Source organism: Pleurodeles waltl, chromosome 1_1 (genome assembly GCF_031143425.1).
Source record: "Pleurodeles waltl isolate 20211129_DDA chromosome 1_1, aPleWal1.hap1.20221129, whole genome shotgun sequence".
NCBI lineage: Eukaryota > Metazoa > Chordata > Amphibia > Caudata > Salamandridae > Pleurodeles > Pleurodeles waltl.
In genome coordinates this window covers 729,221,431-729,239,738 of record NC_090436.1, presented here as the reverse complement: position 1 = coordinate 729,239,738, position 18,308 = coordinate 729,221,431, and the positions used below count along the sequence as shown (strand labels likewise).

General features: G+C 44.4%; 1 protein-coding gene across 1 annotated transcript in view; it reads right to left on the bottom strand.

The window, feature by feature from the left end:
* SPTLC1 (serine palmitoyltransferase long chain base subunit 1) overlaps window positions 1–18,308 on the bottom strand; it is a 324,879-nt gene that overhangs the window by 185,865 nt on the left and 120,706 nt on the right. Inside the window, exon 7 of the mRNA XM_069227382.1 lies at window positions 12,984–13,113. Within this exon, the coding sequence (XP_069083483.1) occupies window positions 12,984–13,113 (130 nt within the window). The remainder of the gene's footprint in view (window positions 1–12,983; window positions 13,114–18,308) is intronic.

Below are 18,308 nucleotides of genomic sequence, written 5' to 3'. Positions count from 1 at the left end.
AATAAATAACTTTAGGGAAGAATTCAGGGTTTGTTCTTAGAACAAATTTATCAGGACAGGATTGGAACAAAATTTCTTCTAAGGTGAGTGCTTCAAGTTAACTAATCCGTCCAAAGGATGTTAAAGCTACTAAGAAGGATACCTTCCATGTGTGAAACTGTATATCACGTGAATAATAGTTCGAAAGAAGAACTCATAAGTCTGGTAAGCACTATATTAAGGTTCCAGGCTGGTGTCAGAGGAATAAAGGGCGGAATAACACTTTTAAGGTCCTCCATAAAAGCTTTGGTGTTTGGAACTTTGAAGAGGGACATATGCTGTCTAATTTGCATATACACAGCAAGCACTGCTAAGTGTAACCGAATGAAGAGGTAGGCCAGGCCTGCGTAAGTGGAGTAGGTAGCAAATAAGGTCCTATACCGTAGGGGAGAACTGTTGGATCTGTTTTATTAAACAATATTGCAAAACTCTCCACCAATTTGCTGCATAGCATGCCCGTGTGGTAGGCACACAAGAGAGTACGAATTGTCAAACATTCTTGCAGAAGATGTAGGTATCCAAACTCTCTATGATTACAGGAGCCAAATCACTAGATTGAACTGCTTGGGGTGTCTGACCCTGCTCCCAAGTAAAAGGGTGCGGCCAAACTGGCAACATCTCTTGTGGCACAACTGATAGCTGTTGCAGAGATATAAACCATGCTTGTGGAGCCCATGTTGGAACTATTAAAATTAGTGTGAAGGATGTTTGTCTGAGCTTCTGTACAATGCAAGGAATGATTGCGAGAGGAGGAAAAGTGTAGGCAAATATCCCTGACCAGTCAATCCATGGGGCAGACCGGGGGTGAGGAAATCTGGAGGCAAAGCTTTGGCATTTCATATTCTGGGGTGTGGCAAAGAGATCCACCTCTGGGGTTCCCCATCATAAGAGTGGAGTAGTTGATTTCCCATTTGTGTACCTGTTGTTGCATTCTGTTCAGCATATCTGCAAAGTCATTGTCCACCCCTGCTAGGAGGTGGATGTTGTGATATATGGCCCAATGCCATATTCGCTGCACTGTATGTGACAGCTATATGGAGTGTGTGCCTCTCTGCTTTTGTATGCATGTTAGTGAGGCCTAGAACCACTTTGTGCTGAAGAGGCTGTTGAAAAGCTTTGAAAGCTAACTGAATTGCAATTGTTGGAATGGTCAATTATGGAATGGGGGCTCGGAAGGGCCAACACTGCAAAAGATTGTTGTTGTTCCACCACTGCAGAAAGTAATGGGTCGCTGGCCTCATCAACACTAGAACCTATAGATTCCCCCCCCCCCCCTCCGCTTGAGACCAGTGTGACTGTAGATACTGCTGTAGGGGGCGCATGGGCAGTCATGCATGTGCCAATATGGAGATAAATGAGGCCATCCATCATGCCTATAAAGCTCATCACTAATTTTACAGGGATGTGACGATGCCAGTTGGATCTTTTATGCTGTGGCAGGACTGGGATAAGCTTTTGTTGAAATGGAAGTCGGAATAGCACCGAGGAACAGCTGCATCTGGTCTAGGTGAGAATTTGTAACACTGAGCATGAAGCCCAGATCGTGCAGAAGGTTGATTACCTTCTAAGTGTCTGTTAGGCATTGTTGTTCACTTGAACTCTTCATCAGCCAATCATCTATATATGGGAACACATGTATGCCCCCTTCCCCTTCCGGATGTGCAGCCACTACTGCAAGACATTTTGTAAATACTCTTGGTGAAATAGTTACTCCGAATGACAACCCTTCAAACTTGTAATGTTGGCCACTTGCTTGGAAACTTATACTGCGCCGATGAGCTGGGTGTATTGGTATGTGAAAATAGGCGCCTTGAGTTCGATGGGCGTCATGAAGTCTCCTTGCTGCAACAGTGGTGTGACTTCTTGGAGTATAACCATGTGGAAGTATTTCAACAGGATGTACTTAATGAGTGGCTTGAGGTCTAGCATAGGCCTTAAGGTGCCATCTTTCTTTAGATTAAGTAAATAAAGCGAGTACACTCCCTGTCCCTGGTATTGCTTTGGAACTGGCTCAATTACTCCCTTTTATAGAAGAGCTTGAATTTCCTCTTTTCTGAGAGTTGTATCCTTTAGACATTGTGACTGAGGTGGATTATTGGGTGGAGATGATTTTATTATTGACAGAACCCACTGATCTGAGTTGATTTGCTCTCCAATGTGAGTGGAAGTCCCGTAGACCCCTCCTAACCTGACCCATCCCCTCCCCCATCCCCATGGGTGGTAATGGGTTGTGGAGGGGGTCGCGGACAGAGTCACTGCTTAGTGAACGTGGTTCTTTTGGGAGTGGATCCATGACCGATACCTCTGAGAGTAGTTAAACACAAGCTTTGTTCGGTCAACATAACCATCATAGCAAGAAAACTATTTTAAAATCTTAATTTACATAAGAAAAAGGGAGGTTAAGCTAAAAGCAACAACAACAAAAAATTGAAAAATCAACCAGCAATGCGGTAAAATATAAAGCTTCCCACACCTGATCCAAAGCATACTTATTTACAAAGCATAATTTTTTTTTTAAATAACCAGTGATAGTTAAATATGAGATTCCCACTCCTAATCCAAAACATACTTATTTACAAAGCAATTTTTAAAAACATTTTTTTAAAATGGAGTACGTATATGCCAAGCAGCCTCAAGGAACTTGTTAACCGCAGTAATTAAAATACTTGAAGTGTCACTCTTCATAATCCTTAAAGCAGTACCACATTGTCTTATGCCCAAACTCCGACAAACTGTGCAAATCCACTTGCGCTGGGGAATGGAATATGCAGGGCAAAAAAAAATGTTCAACTGATTCAATACTATCACAACAGGCAGGACATAGGTCAGATGTTGATGAGGATCTCCAACTGGTGGTTAATGCCAACAACGGTAGACATCCAAAGCGAAAACCAGCTCTTACCCAATAAATCGGATATAAGATCTAAATAAGGTTCAAACTGGAGGTACCACTTAAAATCAAGAAATCGATTGGTCAATCGACCATGTGATGTACAGAGGAGGAGATTATTTCTCCCGTGGGACCAGTAAGCAGATTTCAAAAATAATTTGAGATTCTTCCCTAAGTTGTATGGGTTCTCCCAATAGATTTCAAGCCCCAAGATCCTAAACCAATTTGACACATGCCTGAGCCAAGGAATAGAAGCTGCATTCAGTCTTTTTAAGAGGTTGATAAGAAAGTCTCTGTAAATAGTAAGCTCAAGAGTAGTCCAAATCCTTACCCAAAATAGTAAGGGTCTCAGGGCTATCAAATAAGAAATACGATTAAACCCAAGGTCCAGAAAGACCTGGGTCGAAGGTGTACTGCGAGGGCACGCAAGTAGTGCCCTGGCAAAATTGTTTTCACCCACAGACAGCCTATTACTGTTATAAAACCCCCATACCTCAGAACAATAGGCAGCTGCGCCTTGAGCCTTTGCCAGATAGATTTTTATAGCAGGAGAGACGGCTTTTGTTAGTGTTTTTATAAAAGCGCAGGATGGTACCCACCCTATGCTGAAGAAGTGCTGCACTTTTGCTAATCTGGTCCTCCCATTGAAAATTATTTGAAATCCTCACTCCCAAATAATCTATTGAGTTGACCTTGCTTAAAGGGGTCCCATCTAAAATAACAGTGCATCTCCTACTTAATCCTGGACTAAAGACCATTAGTTTGGTTTTACTGGCATTCAGTTCCAGGCCATACTCTGCACAATAAAAATGGAACTTGTCAACATGAGTCTGAAGACCCACTGGGGTCTTGAAGAGGAGGAGGGAATCGTCTGCGAAAAGTAATATAGGGATTTTCTGCTCGTTTAAAGAAGGGGCATCGTTCTGACAGAGAGACAAAACTTGTACCACCTCATTTATAAATAGGGTAAATAAGGTTGGAGGCAAGACACATCCTTGATGAACCCCCCGCTGAATGGAAATGTAATCTATTAATTCCCCCCGATTACCCCATCTCTCCTGGGCATTAATATTCTCATGTAACGTTGTAATAGGTGGATAATATTAGTAGGATCGCCCATTCACTGCAACACTTCCCATAATTTGTCCCTAGGTACCATATCGAAAGCAGTTCGAAGGTCCACGAAAACAACATATAGATTTTGCTTGGCAAGAATGTCATACTTCCAAAATAAAAGCATCAGCCTAAACACCTGATCTACTGTACTGGTTTTCGAGCGAAAACCCGCCTGGAAAGGTGATAACACACGATGGTTCTGAATCCAAGTTAATAGCCTTTCCAGAAGCTGCTTGGCAAACATTTTCTGGAGATTATCAATGAGGCGAATAGGTCTATAATTCGCAGGGGAACTGACATTGCCCTTTTTATAAATAGGAATTATTTCAGCCCCTTTCCACGTACTCGGAATTGGGCCCCCAGCTGCAATCTTATTTGAAATCTAGTTTATATACCAGGACCATATTACTGGTTCGGACTTACATAAATCCCCCGGTATCTTATCTGGGCCTGGCGCTTTAGCAGATTTTAAGGAATTAATTGCTGCTGCTGTGGTTTCCTCCAAGGTAAAAATTATTGGCTCTTCATAAATATGGAAGTCTATTCCTAAATCACCCGAAGGATAGCTCGTTCTAGCCAGCAGCAGGGGAAGAGATTCAGCGTTTGAGAGATGACATGGTGAAGCATAAAGTTTGGAAAAATGATTCACCCAGCTCTCAGGTTGAATATGATTACAGATAGTGCTTTTACCCCCTTTTTGTCTGTTGGACAGTAGATTCCAAAATGTCACATTGTCATTGAGTTTTGATGCAACAAGCAATTTTTGCCAGATTGGATCTTCCCAAGTTTCCTTAGCCTGTATTAAGGTCTTATTATAAGCCAATCTAGCTGATTTAATCGCCTCCTGGGAACACTTCAGAATAGCTGTCATTAATGCTGATTTAGCCTTGGAACAGTCCTTATTAAACCACTCATTTTTAGAGGTGTTATTGAAATACTTAATGCAGGTCTTTTTATAAAAATAAAAAACACTCTGCAGTTTCTTCAGCATATCTTCGTGAATACTAAGAATAGGAATGGTATTGACTTCATGCTCCTCATAAGTGACCATTACATCAACAAACAAATGATAAATTCCTTGGATCAAATAGGAATTAGACAACAATTTTGGTCAACATACCCGGGTATGACTGTTATCCAGCAGAGGTGCTGGGACCAAAGTAAGGTGGTCGTTCTGGGATCTCTTGAATACATCACCACGTAAAGTGAGGAGCAGAGGATTATGATCACTTTCAGAACGTGACTTCACCTTCATGTCATTTAAGAAAATCCATATCCTTACGTCCACTAGAAAATAGTCGATTACGCTAGAGGACAGGCCTCGCTTAAAGGAAAGCGCAGTACTCGGATCAGAGGGAGTACGGCCGTTACAGGCCGTAAGTCCATATTTGAGGCATAGGGATCACAGCTGAGACGCAACTCGAGAGCAAGTACAATGTGGTTTAGTCGTTAATTGGGGGATACCACAAAGTTCGTCTTCTTCATCCGATAGATCACTAATTAATCAAGAAGGTTCAAAAGTACAATTCATATCTCCAGCAACCATTAGGTTAGTGAGAGGATGCAAGGGCTCCAAGAATTCAACTAACTGCGCCAGGGTCTGAGATTCTAATCCCCGTGAGACAGACCGGTCTCGATCAAATGTAAGTTGTATTCCCAGTAAGTCAGGTGAATCTATTTTTAATACTGAGTGATCACACTGTAATTTCTTATTCAGCAGTATAAGTAGGCCCCCTTTAGCACGGCCAATGCCCCGCTCTGCGGGCTGAGCCGCAACACTAAGATAGAAACCCATCTATGTAAACCTGGTCCTCAGCCCAAGTCTCCTGGAAAAGACAAATATCCTGCTTGTTAATGTAACTTACCCACTCAGAAACTCCCAACTTCTTATCAAGCCCTGCTAAATTCCAGGACATAATTGATAAATCCGAGCTAGTTGCCACAACTCTGGGCCTGGAACACTGATCCTCCCTGTGATGTGTGTCCTCAAAAACTGCTTCAGATTTAGCCTCCAACAATGAGGTCAAAACTGCTGAGTGAGAGTTAGTATCTAGTCAATTGGCTACTGGCAGTGTATGAAAAGATCTTACTACCGGAGCTAGGACACATTTTCCTAAAGAGGCTCGGCCATCGGGGAGAGTAGGTGAACAGGCGGTCGGTGGAAGAGATACAAGTCTAATACAACCCCCTTTCAGGTCCCTAAGGTGGCAGGTACGGGATTCAAAATCCGTAAGTCGGCCACCAATAATCTGTTTACAAGATGAACAGCAATAAAGTCATAGTTTGTGCCAGGATAATTATATCTGCCCACCTCGAGAATATCTGTTGTGCAAAAAAGAGGGGAACCCAATAACCCTAACCTGACCTGGGTTAAGTAACAATATGAAAAACATGGTGGTCAAGAGGTAGGGATAAATTCAATAAATACTTTTAAAGAACATTGATCAATACTTTCTTTGTGCTTCACCTAGGCGGAATACTAGCCGCTCACCTGGGTGAGAATCCCCTGCATGGACGCGGACTGTTGGTCGCACAGCCCACGAGGGCAGAATAACCGTCCCAGGCCACAAGCGCGGCGCATGTGTGCCCCGCCTAAGTATTGGATCACAAGGATTTCCCGTATCCCTACTTCAACAAGGCCACGTTGTCCCTCGATAGCCTTGATGAGGCCCTGACTGAAGAGGCCAAAACGCGTTGACACATATTCCGGCGGGATTGGGTTCTTTAATTGGAGGCATCCCTCCAAAAAAACACTTACTACGCACTGCAAAATACCTAAAAAAAAAAACATATAGGTATTTGACAGTTGCCTGTACGTGAACCACCAATCATCGCAACAGAGTGGATTACAATCACAAATTCTAATTGTAACCACCAGTTCCTAACAAAGAAATTATGTTGGGTACAACCCTCTACTGACTGTATGGTCAGTTTCAAGGCTCTGAGAAGTTACATGTTTGCCTCAGTTGAACCAAGGAGAAAATGTCCATTTTATGTGTGTTATGTGCTGTTTTGTTGATACCTTGTATTTTGTAATTATTCACCGACGAGCCACTTTCTGCCTTGCATAAAACTAGTTGTAATAAATATTGGAAAATAATCAATCCACAAAGAAAGTATTGATCACTGTTCTTTAAAAATATTTATTGAATTTATCCCTACCTCTTGACCGCCCTGTTTTTCACCTCGAGAATATCAGCACGAATGACAGAAAGACAACTGCGCTGGACCCGTGGCCAGTAAATAACCTTATTAATCAGGGAGTCATGGGTTTCCAAAGATCCAGGGGGTAGTTTAGGTACCTCAGCCATATAGATATCAGTGACACTGTTACTCATCAATGCTTGGCCCTGTTCCTTATGATCTGGCCAATTGGTGCCAGCCTAAGTGACAGCAACGATAGGACACATAGAAGACTTGGTTGCACAGTCAATGGAGCTTGCAGCCCCGATGGATATCTGAGAATCAACTCCCCACGCGGGCCCTTGGCAGGGTCAGTAAACTGAACTTTAACAGGCCTATGTAACCCAGAGTGATTCCTATTTATAGGGGCTGAATTGTACTTCTGCTTTTCAGTTGCAGGCACAGGCAGGGAACCCTCCACACAAGATGTAGACAAACTTCCTATAGTGGGAATAGTAACAAACCCAGAGGGAGGGGTACCTGCTTTAGACCTTGACTCGGGCATGATAGAGCTCCCGGCCCCATTTGACCTCTGACACTTACACACATGCTTCAGTACCTGCTCCCCCCTAAGAGTATCCAACAACAATAACACCAAACTCTTAACTTCATCCACCCTCCGGAGAACAGTGACCAAATCAATTCCCTCATGAGACGCCGACAATCTGCCAATGTCCTGGGACGGGTCAATCATGTCATTATTATCAAGACTACCTCCAGGTAATGTTTGTGAAGCACAAACGAGGGGCCCCCCTTCCTCTGCCAGAGGCCCAAACTATTCTTGCACGGTATGTTGGGGATCACCGTAACTACCGGGCTTAATGGAGGGTGGGGGGCCTCATTCCCTGTAGGGGAATCACCCGTGACACAAAGTGCAACGCCCGAGTCATTGCACGAAGCTAGAGTCAACAGAAGAGAAGAGTTTATCCTGGGAACTTTAAAAAAAAAAAATCCAAGCATGCTACTCTTTACAGAAGGTTGGTTAGGATTACTTCTTAAAATGGCCTCCACCTCTTCAAACAATATCTTCTAGGGGTTTGTTTCCTATATGGCTTGAAGAACTCATTTGGGAACTTGGGCGTTTTTTTTATTTTTTAGTACCACTCGGCGACACAGGGACATCCACAGCTTTGCGTTTCTCCATCGTAGAACAGCAAAAGTTGTGGACATACAGTGATTGAAAGTAAAGCCAGGAGTTGGCTTCCACTAAGAACTTACTTCTATGAATCAGGATAATGTCCCCAACCCAGCCTCTTCCGGGCGATGACGGGCCCGTCTTGGCCCAGTCTTCGCTTGGGCGCATCCCGCGCAGCGGGAATCAGGAAGCACTTAAAAGCGCCCGGTGGTAGCAAAGGAGCCTGGGGGACGTAGTCCCACCCCAGGTTCAGGGTCCCAATGCCTGCCTAGCGCATCCCGCGCCGCAGGAATTAGGAAGCCCTTAAAAGCGCCCGGTGGCAGCAAAGGAGCCTGGGGGACGTAGTCCCACCCCAGGTTCAGGGTCCCAATGTCTGTCTGGCACGTCCCTCTGAGAGTACTGCCTCTGTAGTGTGCTCTATGGTAGGACCCTCTAGTAACCTGAGACTGATGGGGACCTTGCTGTTTTTTAAAGGTACCCGTGTCTGTAGAGGTTGTCTGTTTAGGTGCAACTCTGTACTGACCCCCACGAAAGGGCCCTCTGTATTGGTACATTTGTAAGACACCCATGGCTTGGCACAGTGTGTCTTTTTTTTTTTTTTTATCTTCTTTACCATTTCATACACTTCTGCTTCAAAGCGGTGTCTTCCACCAAAGGGTAAATTGAGGAAGTATTGCTGGACATCAGGTTTAAACCCTGCTACTCTTAACCATGTGTGGTGCCTGATTATGACGCTAGTGTGGACTTCCCTAGCACTGCTGTCAACAGCATCTAAAGCACATTGTATTGTACAGTAGAGATGATTTTCCCTCTTCCACTAGTTCTGTTCCCCTTTGCTTTGTTCAAGGAGGTGCAGTAATAACTCCTGTATTTCATCCCATTGTGCTCAATTGTACCTAAAGAGAAGGCCTCCAGAGTTGGTAATTCTAAGATGGTTTATCGCCTGCACTGCAACCAGTTTACCTGCCGCATCAAATTTCTTACTTTGACTGTAGGAGGGTTCCCTGTTCCTTGAGAGTTGGCTCACTTTCTCACTGTGTGTACTATGAGAAAACCAAGGGGGCATGTAATATATGTATGGTCAACTGGAGAGGGTTTATTTAATCAACCCTAGGTGTTAGGACCCTTGATTTAACTGACTTTTTAAGTAGCTCTGTTGTGGGTTTCAGCGTGCCTTTTAGCATAGGTAAGAACTGGAGGGTGTTTTGTGTTTTAGATAGTTATTCTACAAGAAAATCCTCTTCATCCTCCACTGTGTGCATATCATCCTTATGATATTCAGCATCCCTGTGTAATAGTATGTGGTGTTGTCATCAAGAGGGGAGGGTTTGGAGGGATATAGATCAGGGTCTGTATCCCCTTGAGGGCCAAAGTTATAGTCCTCCTAGGGCGCATCAAGTGTCTCAGGATCACCCTGTGGGCTAAAAGGTATGGGTTGTAGTAGGGCTCTGTTGTCCCCCCCTATACTGCCTTCCCCTAGTGAAGGGGTAGTAGGCAATACCTCTGGCTCAATACAAGGGGAGTGTTGTGATGAAGCTGGTGGAGGTGTGGATATGTTTGACAAAAAAGGAAGAGTAGGAGGAGGAGGTAGATCTTGAGGAGTAGGTGGAAGCGGATGTGGAGGCTTAGCTGAGAAATGGGGCTGGTGTCTGTCCTTATGCTTTTTGCATGGTGGCTTCTGTAACTGAGGTCTCATAATTTCCTCCTCAAAAGTTCTCTTGCATTTCATAATTTTTTCTGGTGTTTTGGCTACCACCCTACCTATGTCTGGATTTATGACCAGAATCCTTTGTTTGGCATCAAGTTGTTACTGTAGTTTCAATCAATCAATCAGTACTTGTAAAGCGTGGCTTATCAAACATGAAGGTATCCAGACACTGGGTTGCTAGACTTAGTCGAAGAGCCAGGTCGAGTCTCTTCATGAAGTCTGTCAGCAAGGGTGATATTCAGCGGTACGGGTGGGGTGGGTGTTCTAGGATTTGGTGGCAAGGATGGAGATGGCGCAGCCTCAGTGGCAAGGGAGGTGGAGCAAATGTTTCTGGATGATTCATGGAAGTTCTGGCGGTGGTTCATGTATGCTGGTCCTTGGTCATGGAGGACTTTGTAGGCTTGTGTTGGCATCTTGAATTGGCATCTTTTCTGGACGGGGAGCCAGTGTAGGGTTCACAGGCGTGGGGTGATGTGTTCCGTATGGGAAGGTTGAGGACCAATCTGGTCGCTGAGCTCTGTATTGTCTAAAGCCTTCTCATCAGTTTGGTGGTGATTCCTGCATACAGTGTGTTGCCGCAGTCCAGTCGTCTGGTGATTAAGGCTTGCATGACTGTTTTTCACGTACTGATGTGGAGCCATTTGAAGATTCTTTAGTTTGGTTGGAATTAGTTGAACAGGCCACTCTTTTGGGTCTGTGTGGGCCTGCATATTTTTCGGCACAACTTTGTTTTAGGCACGGACAGCCTTTTAAGCTAAGAGTGTTTTTGGCACCAACAATGAAAACGAGTCTGAAGATCATCTGGTTTTTCAGGCCCAGTTTTAGGCTCTATATGCTTTTTCAACGTCTCATGTATGTTTTTTAACACCAGCTCCGAAACTGCCTTTGACATGGACAGAGTCAGTGGCTTAGGGCTTTCTGTTGCCTTTAAGGCTTTTTTAGTGGAGGGACAACTGCCTGCACCTTTGCTTTATGCCGGACAACTGAAAGACCCACGAGCAGTGGGGTTCCTTCAGCCTGTGGTTTATCTTTGTTTTTTTATTGGAAGACTTATCACAGTACTCATGTGCCCTGGCGAAGCAATATTTTGGGCTTCTTCCATCTCTTGTTCACAATCAGGCCCTTCTTCACTGCTAGCGAAAAGAAAGGGGACATCCACTGGACAGTGGCGTAATGCAACTTTGGGTGGCCGACTGCAAAGAACACAGGGGCACCCCCCCCCCCCCAAGACTCACTGAGGCCAGGTGCTGTTCTGATGGGGGGCCCCTGGAGCTGATGGGCCCCTCCGCACCACAGGGGTGTTTGTTACACCACTGCCACTGGAGCACCATGGGTCTCCGCTTCTTCAAAGCAGCGTTGGGGTCCTGAGTCGAGGCAGTGTTCTTCCTCTGTTCCTGGTTGGTCCCCAAAGATATCGGAACATCCTCTGCTCATGGTGCCAGCATTGTAGTGTGGGCCCACCACCTTTCACATCACTGTCGAAGAGTATTTTTCAAGCAAGTGGCCTGAAAGGTTTGACATTATTTTACTGTGTTCCAGAAACAGGCTTGTGTGGAACTTGGGGCAAAAAGGTGAAAGGAGTTTTTTTTCCCCCATCACTCCATGTGTATCAAATGAAGAAAGTCACTAGTGAATTGTAGAAGCCAAGCCAGGCCTGAAGACGTGCAGGCAGAATACCGAAAGTTCAAAGATCGGTCAGTTCTTTAAATTTTTTCGTTGGTAGGCGATATTCTGTCACTGAAGGGTCAGTGAAACCCTCGAAGCTTTGATCCCAGAGCTCCGAAGCAGATGACAAAGCCTGATGGAGGCGAAAAACTATCTAACAAAGGAGCTGATGACTCAGCGCAATACAGACTACAGAAGGAGTCACTATACCTCGTGATTCGAAAGACTTTTAAAACTAAAACAAGGAGGTGACGAAGTGCGGCCAGCGATGACATGCCTCTCTCCACCTGTTACCTCAGTGTCTAGCTCAGCCTCACTGTTCTCTTCTTGGGAGAACTCTGCCTTCATCGCTATTTGCATATTACGTGCTTGGCTTCAATCTTGTCTGCTTCTCGACGTCGTCTTGTTTTTGAACAGGTTGCACATAGTGCAGTCCTGCTCTCTGTGCTCTGAAGACAGACACAGATTCCAGACTTCGTGGGTGTCCAATTAGGTATGTTTCGCCCCGCACCAAAGGCACCTTATCAACTGTCTCCATTACCCAGAGATGAACATTCTCGAAGGGTGTGAAAGGCGATGATGTGGAAGATGATCGTTTTTCCTCGATGTTTACACAGTTCCAACGTTTGCAGGAGCCGTGTTTTACTCTGTCATCGATCTTCTGGATCTGTCAGTCATCCGTATGGGCGTCGAAAACTACTGAGCTCAGACACAGTCTGTCCTACCCCGATGGCGGGAAAAAATAATCCAACAAAGGAACCATTAAACATGCACAATGCCTTGAGGAAAAGAGATACGATGCATGACGTCGACCCCAAAAGACTTCATTGAGAAATTCTTTTTTTGCAGAAACCAGGCCCAACGCCAGATGGCAGGAGTGTGCTCAGTACGCTTATCTGCAGCCAACACAAGCTAGGAATTGTAAATTACTGCTAAACAGCAAATTGGCGAATCGCTCATATTACTTTTAAATAAATAAACAAATATCCCATGTCCATAAATGTAGTCTCGACCTAGCAGGCACAAAAGGATTTTTTAACTACAACCATGGATGAGGTGTTCTGGCACCTAACCCCAAATTTATACATAAATTAAACAGCCTGCACTATTCAAAAAGAATGTTGACCTCTTATAACAAAAGTTACAGTAAAGTGCACTTTTCAAAATGTCATTAGAAACTAGCATTCACACACTTATTGACACAAATGAAAGGCAGAAGGTACAGTGCAGCTCCAAGAAGATCACACCTTTTGATCTTCAACCTCCTGTTCCTTCAACAACCTCTCCAAGTCAGCTATGTCATTGTGCTTGAAATACTTAATGTGGCTTCGGGATGCTTGTAATCCCTTTTGTATAGCAAAACAGGCTGCTTCATCCCTGTAAGAAACAGAAAGCATACAACGTGAATAGTAATGCAACATGCAAATAATACCATGCAAAGTATCCCTCTGTTCTATGTGTACAAGTGTTTCAATTAAATTTTCCTACAATTACAGATTACTGTATTGTACGCTACTCATTTCTTTAAGTCTCCATAACATTTAATCACACAGGTTTTGTTTAAGACGGTCATGTTTTATTACTACTTTCTAGAAATAGACTTTCAAAGTTAACAAACAAGGATTTTCTTTTTAGGTTTGTCAACTTTCTTTCTTGGGTAACTCAGTCCCTTTTTGCCCTTGATTTACACATTTTCAATAAACTGAAAAAAAAGAGATAGGTGAAAATATTTACTGCAAGAAACGGATCCTTATTACCTTTGTAAAAAAGCACATTTTAAAAAGTTATAAATGATTGCCTTAACTGATATAGGGTCAGCTGCTGCAGGCTTCGAATGTTACAAGATCCTGGAGACATTACCCATAATTGTCTTAATTTATGCTGCTAATCCTTTGCCTTATGATGAACCAACAGTAGCCTCAGAAGAGGACAATGGCTAATTATTCTGTGCTTTGCACACAGTAGAATAAATCTTGCTTAGGACAAGCTGTCAACACAGGAAACGTGTGAAACTCATGTATTGCACAAAGAAAGTTGCATGTGACTGGTGTTTCCACATTAACCGAAACATCAAAAATGATTGCGCAGAAACTTACCAGCTACCTCAAGGCCCTCAATATGCTATCATATGAAATAAGGGTTTGCATCTCTGGGGCTCTACCACCAATCCTGTAGAATGTTAAGTGATACCTCCTTTGGGAAGTGAAGGGTCGAGGCCCTCTCACTTTTGGCTTTCAGAACTAGTAGAGGAACGTCAGTTTTATGCTGCAGACATGCTCATGTCCACATGATGCCACGTTTCCTAAGATCAGGAATATACTTCTAAGATAAAGTCCTTCTGAATGCCCTTTGCAGTGTTTCCTGTATATTAATCAACCAGCTAGATGAAAAGCAAAATAAATAAGTAAATAAATATGTAAATATGTAAATCAGCCAGATTTTGGAGGTCGATAGAAGGCCATGGGACAACTGCTCTTGCAAACAGCTACTCAGCCCTCCTCTGCTCCAGGATAACATTACGTAAATGAAAAGTTCAAGTATGTTTGGTCCAATACAGTGTTTTGAATTATTTCTGATAAGGGACACACATTGGTCGTTCTTCACCAGCTCGTTGTTGGACAGCCCATGTGTAGAGCTTCCCAAAGGATATGAGGAAATTACACCAGTTTTTACTATGAGTTTCAATGTGGGTCAAACCAGAGGCCAGCCTTACAAAACCTATTTTGTCATTGGGTAAGGGCGCAATTGTCCTGTGGCTCTTGTATATTTAAAACTATTTTTGCTCGCTGGGTATTTTTTTTTTTTTTTTTATTAGCCCAGACTCTCATCAACAGCTCATCTAAAGAAATTGTCAAGCAACAGTTTTTTCCATTCCCACTCTGAGAATGCAAGTATTCTGTAAGCCTTTGGCGAGAGCCCACACCATCACATTCCAGCAATGACGGAATCTTATCTTCTCTCTGTGAGCCATCCCAATATAGATTTTATCCAACATGTTTTAGACTATATATATGGTGCATTTTCTAGTTTTCTAGAACCATTTTTTTATCCTGGCTTCTGTTCTGTAGATTATTATTATTATTTTTAAACACTACCCTTGTGATAGGCAGTCAACTCAAAGCACGCTACACTTTATGCTATTCTGAATGATAATGCAACACTTTGAAACAATATCTGCCACCAATATTATGCTCTCTAAATATAAGACAGTGTAGCTCAGCACTTAATTACAAAAACTTCCCTCTGTGTAAAGTTTATTACTGCCATGCAAATCACAGAGTGTAGAGTTATTTTTTTATTTTATTACATTGATTGGAGTATCTACTACAGCATCTTCTGTTTTAAACTTGTGTAAATCACAAGAAGTTCAACATCGGATGATTACACTATCAATTAAAGGTTTTTACTGTAGTTCTGATTCTTTTTAGACTAAGGAGGGGTGTAAGGAAATGCCTCCTTGGCATGGTTGCCCCCTGACTTTTTGCCTTTGCTGATGCTATGTTTACAATTGAAAGTGTGCTGAGGCCTGCTAACCAGGCCCCAGCACCAGTGTTCTTTCCCTAACCTGTACTTTTGTATCCACAATTGGCAGACCCTGGCATCCAGATAAGTCCCTTGTAACTGGTACTTCTAGTACCAAGGGCCCTGATGCCAAGGAAGGTCTCTAAGGGCTGCAGCATGTCTTATGCCACCCTGGAGACCTCTCACTCAGCACAGACACCCTGCTTGCCAGCTTGTGTGTGCTAGTGAGGACAAAACGAGTAAGTCGACATGGCACTCCCCTCAGGGTGCCATGCCAGCCTCTCACTGCCTATGCAGTATAGGTAAGACACCCCTCTAGCAGGCCTTACAGCCCTAAGGCAGGGTGCACTATACCATAGGTGAGGGTACCAGTGCATGAGCATGGTACCCCTACAGTGTCTAAACAAAACCTTAGACATTGTAAGTGCAGGGTAGCCATAAGAGTATATGGTCTGGGAGTTTGTCAAACACGAACTCCACAGCACCATAATGGCTACACTGAAAACTGGGAAGTTTGGTATCAAACTTCTCAGCACAATAAATGCACACTGATGCCAGTGTACATTTTATTGTAAAATACACCCCAGAGGGCACCTTAGAGGTGCCCCCTGAAACTTAACCGACTATCTGTGTAGGCTGACTAGTTTTAGCAGCCTGCCACAAACCGAGACATGTTGCTGGCCCCATGGGGAGAGTGCCTTTGTCACTCTGAGGCCAGTAACAAAGCCTGCACTGGGTGGAGATGCTAACACCTCCCCCAGGCAGGAATTGTCACACCTGGCGGTGAGCCTCAAAGGCTCACCTCCTTTGTGCCAACCCAGCAGGACACTCCAGCTAGTGGAGTTGCCCGCCCCCTCCGGCCAGGCCCCACTTTTGGCGGCAAGGCCGGAGAAAATAATGAGAAAAACAAGGAGGAGTCACTGGCCAGTCAGGACAGCCCCTAAGGTGTCCTGAGCTGAAGTGACTAACTTTTAGAAATCCTCCATCTTGCAGATGGAGGATTCCCCCAATAGGGTTAGGATTGTGACCCCCTCCCCTTGGGAGGAGGCACAAAGAGGGTGTACCCACCCTCAGGGCTAGTAGCCATTGGCTACTAACCCCCCAGACCTAAACACGCCCTTAAATTTTGTATTTAAGGGCTACCCTGAACCCTAGAAAATTAGATTCCTGCAACTACAAGAAGAAGGACTGCCCAGCTGAAAACCCCTGCAGCGGAAGACCAGAAGACGACAACTGCCTTGGCTCCAGAAACTCACCGGCCTGTCTCCTGCCTTCCAAAGATCCTGCTCCAGCGACGCCTTCCAAAGGGACCAGCGACCTCGACATCCTCTGAGGACTGCCCCTGCTTCGAAAAGACAAGAAACTCCCGAGGACAGCGGACCTGCTCCAAGAAAAGCTGCAACTTTGTTTCCAGCAGCTTTAAAGAACCCTGCAAGCTCCCCGCAAGAAGCGTGAGACTTGCAACACTGCACCCGGCGACCCCGACTCGGCTGGTGGCGATCCAACACCTCAGGAGGGACCCCAGGACTACTCTAAGACTGTGAGTACAAAAACCTGTCCCCCCTGAGCCCCCACAGCGCCGCCTGCAGAGGGAATCCCGAGGCTTCCCCTGACCGCGACTCTTTGAATCCTAAGTCCCGACACCTGGGAGAGACCCTGCACCCGCAGCCCCCAGGACCTGAAGGACCGGACTTTCACTGGAGGAGTGACCCCCAGGAGTCCCTCTCCCTTGATCAAGTGGAGGTTTCCCCGAGGGACCCCCCCCCTTGCCTGCCTGCAGCGCTGAAGAGATCCCGAGATCTCTCATAGACTAACATTGCGAACCCGACGCTTGTTTCTACACTGCACCCGGCCGCCCCCGCGCCGCTGAGGGTGAAATTTCTGTGTGGGCTTGTGTCCCCCCCGGTGCCCTACAAAACCCCCGTGGTCTGCCCTCCGAAGACGCGGGTACTTACCTGCAAGCAGACCGGAACCGGGGCACCCCCTTCTCTCCATTCTAGCCTATGTGTTTTGGGCACCACTTTGAACTCTGCACCTGACCGGCCCTGAGCTGCTGGTGTGGTGACTTTGGGGTTGCTCTGAACCCCCAACGGTGGGCTACCTTGGACCAAGAACTAAGCCCTGTAAGTGTCTTACTTACCTGGTTAACCTAACAAATACTTACCTCCCCTAGGAACTGTGAAAATTGCACTAAGTGTCCACTTTTAAAACAGCTATTTGTGAATAACTTGAAAAGTATACATGCAATTTTGATGATTTGAAGTTCCTAAAGTACTTACCTGCAATACCTTTCGAATGAGATATTACATGTAGAATTTGAACCTGTGGTTCTTAAAATAAACTAAGAAAATATATTTTTCTATACAAAAACCTATTGGCTGGATTTGTCTCTGAGTGTGTGTACCTCATTTATTGTCTATGTGTATGTACAACAAATGCTTAACACTACTCCTTGGATAAGCCTACTGCTCGACCACACTACCACAAAATAGAGCATTAGTATTATCTCTTTTTGCCACTATCTTACCTCTAAGGGGAACCCTTGGACTCTGTGCATGCTATTCCTTACTTTGAAATAGCACATACAGAGCCAACTTCCTACATTGGTGGATCAGCGGTGGGGTACAAGACTTTGCATTTGCTGGACTACTCAGCCAATACCTGATCACACGACAAATTCCAAAATTGTCATTAGAAATTCATTTTTGCAATTTAAAATTTTTCTAAATTCTTAAAAGTCCTGCTAGGGCCTTGTGTGTTAAGTCCCTGTTTAGCATTGTCTTTTAGAGTTTAAAAGTTTGTTAAAAGTTTGAAATTAGATTCTAGAAACAGTTTTAGATTCTTTAAAAAGTCTTCCAACTTTTAGCAAAATAATGTCTGATACAGAGATGAATGTGGTGGAACTCGACACCACACCTTACCTCCATCTTAAGATGAGGGAGCTAAGGTCTCTCTGTAATATCAAAAAAATAACCATTGGCTCCAGACCTACCAAAATTCAGCTCCAGGAGCTGTTGGCAGAGTTTGAAAAAGCCAACCCCTCTGATGAT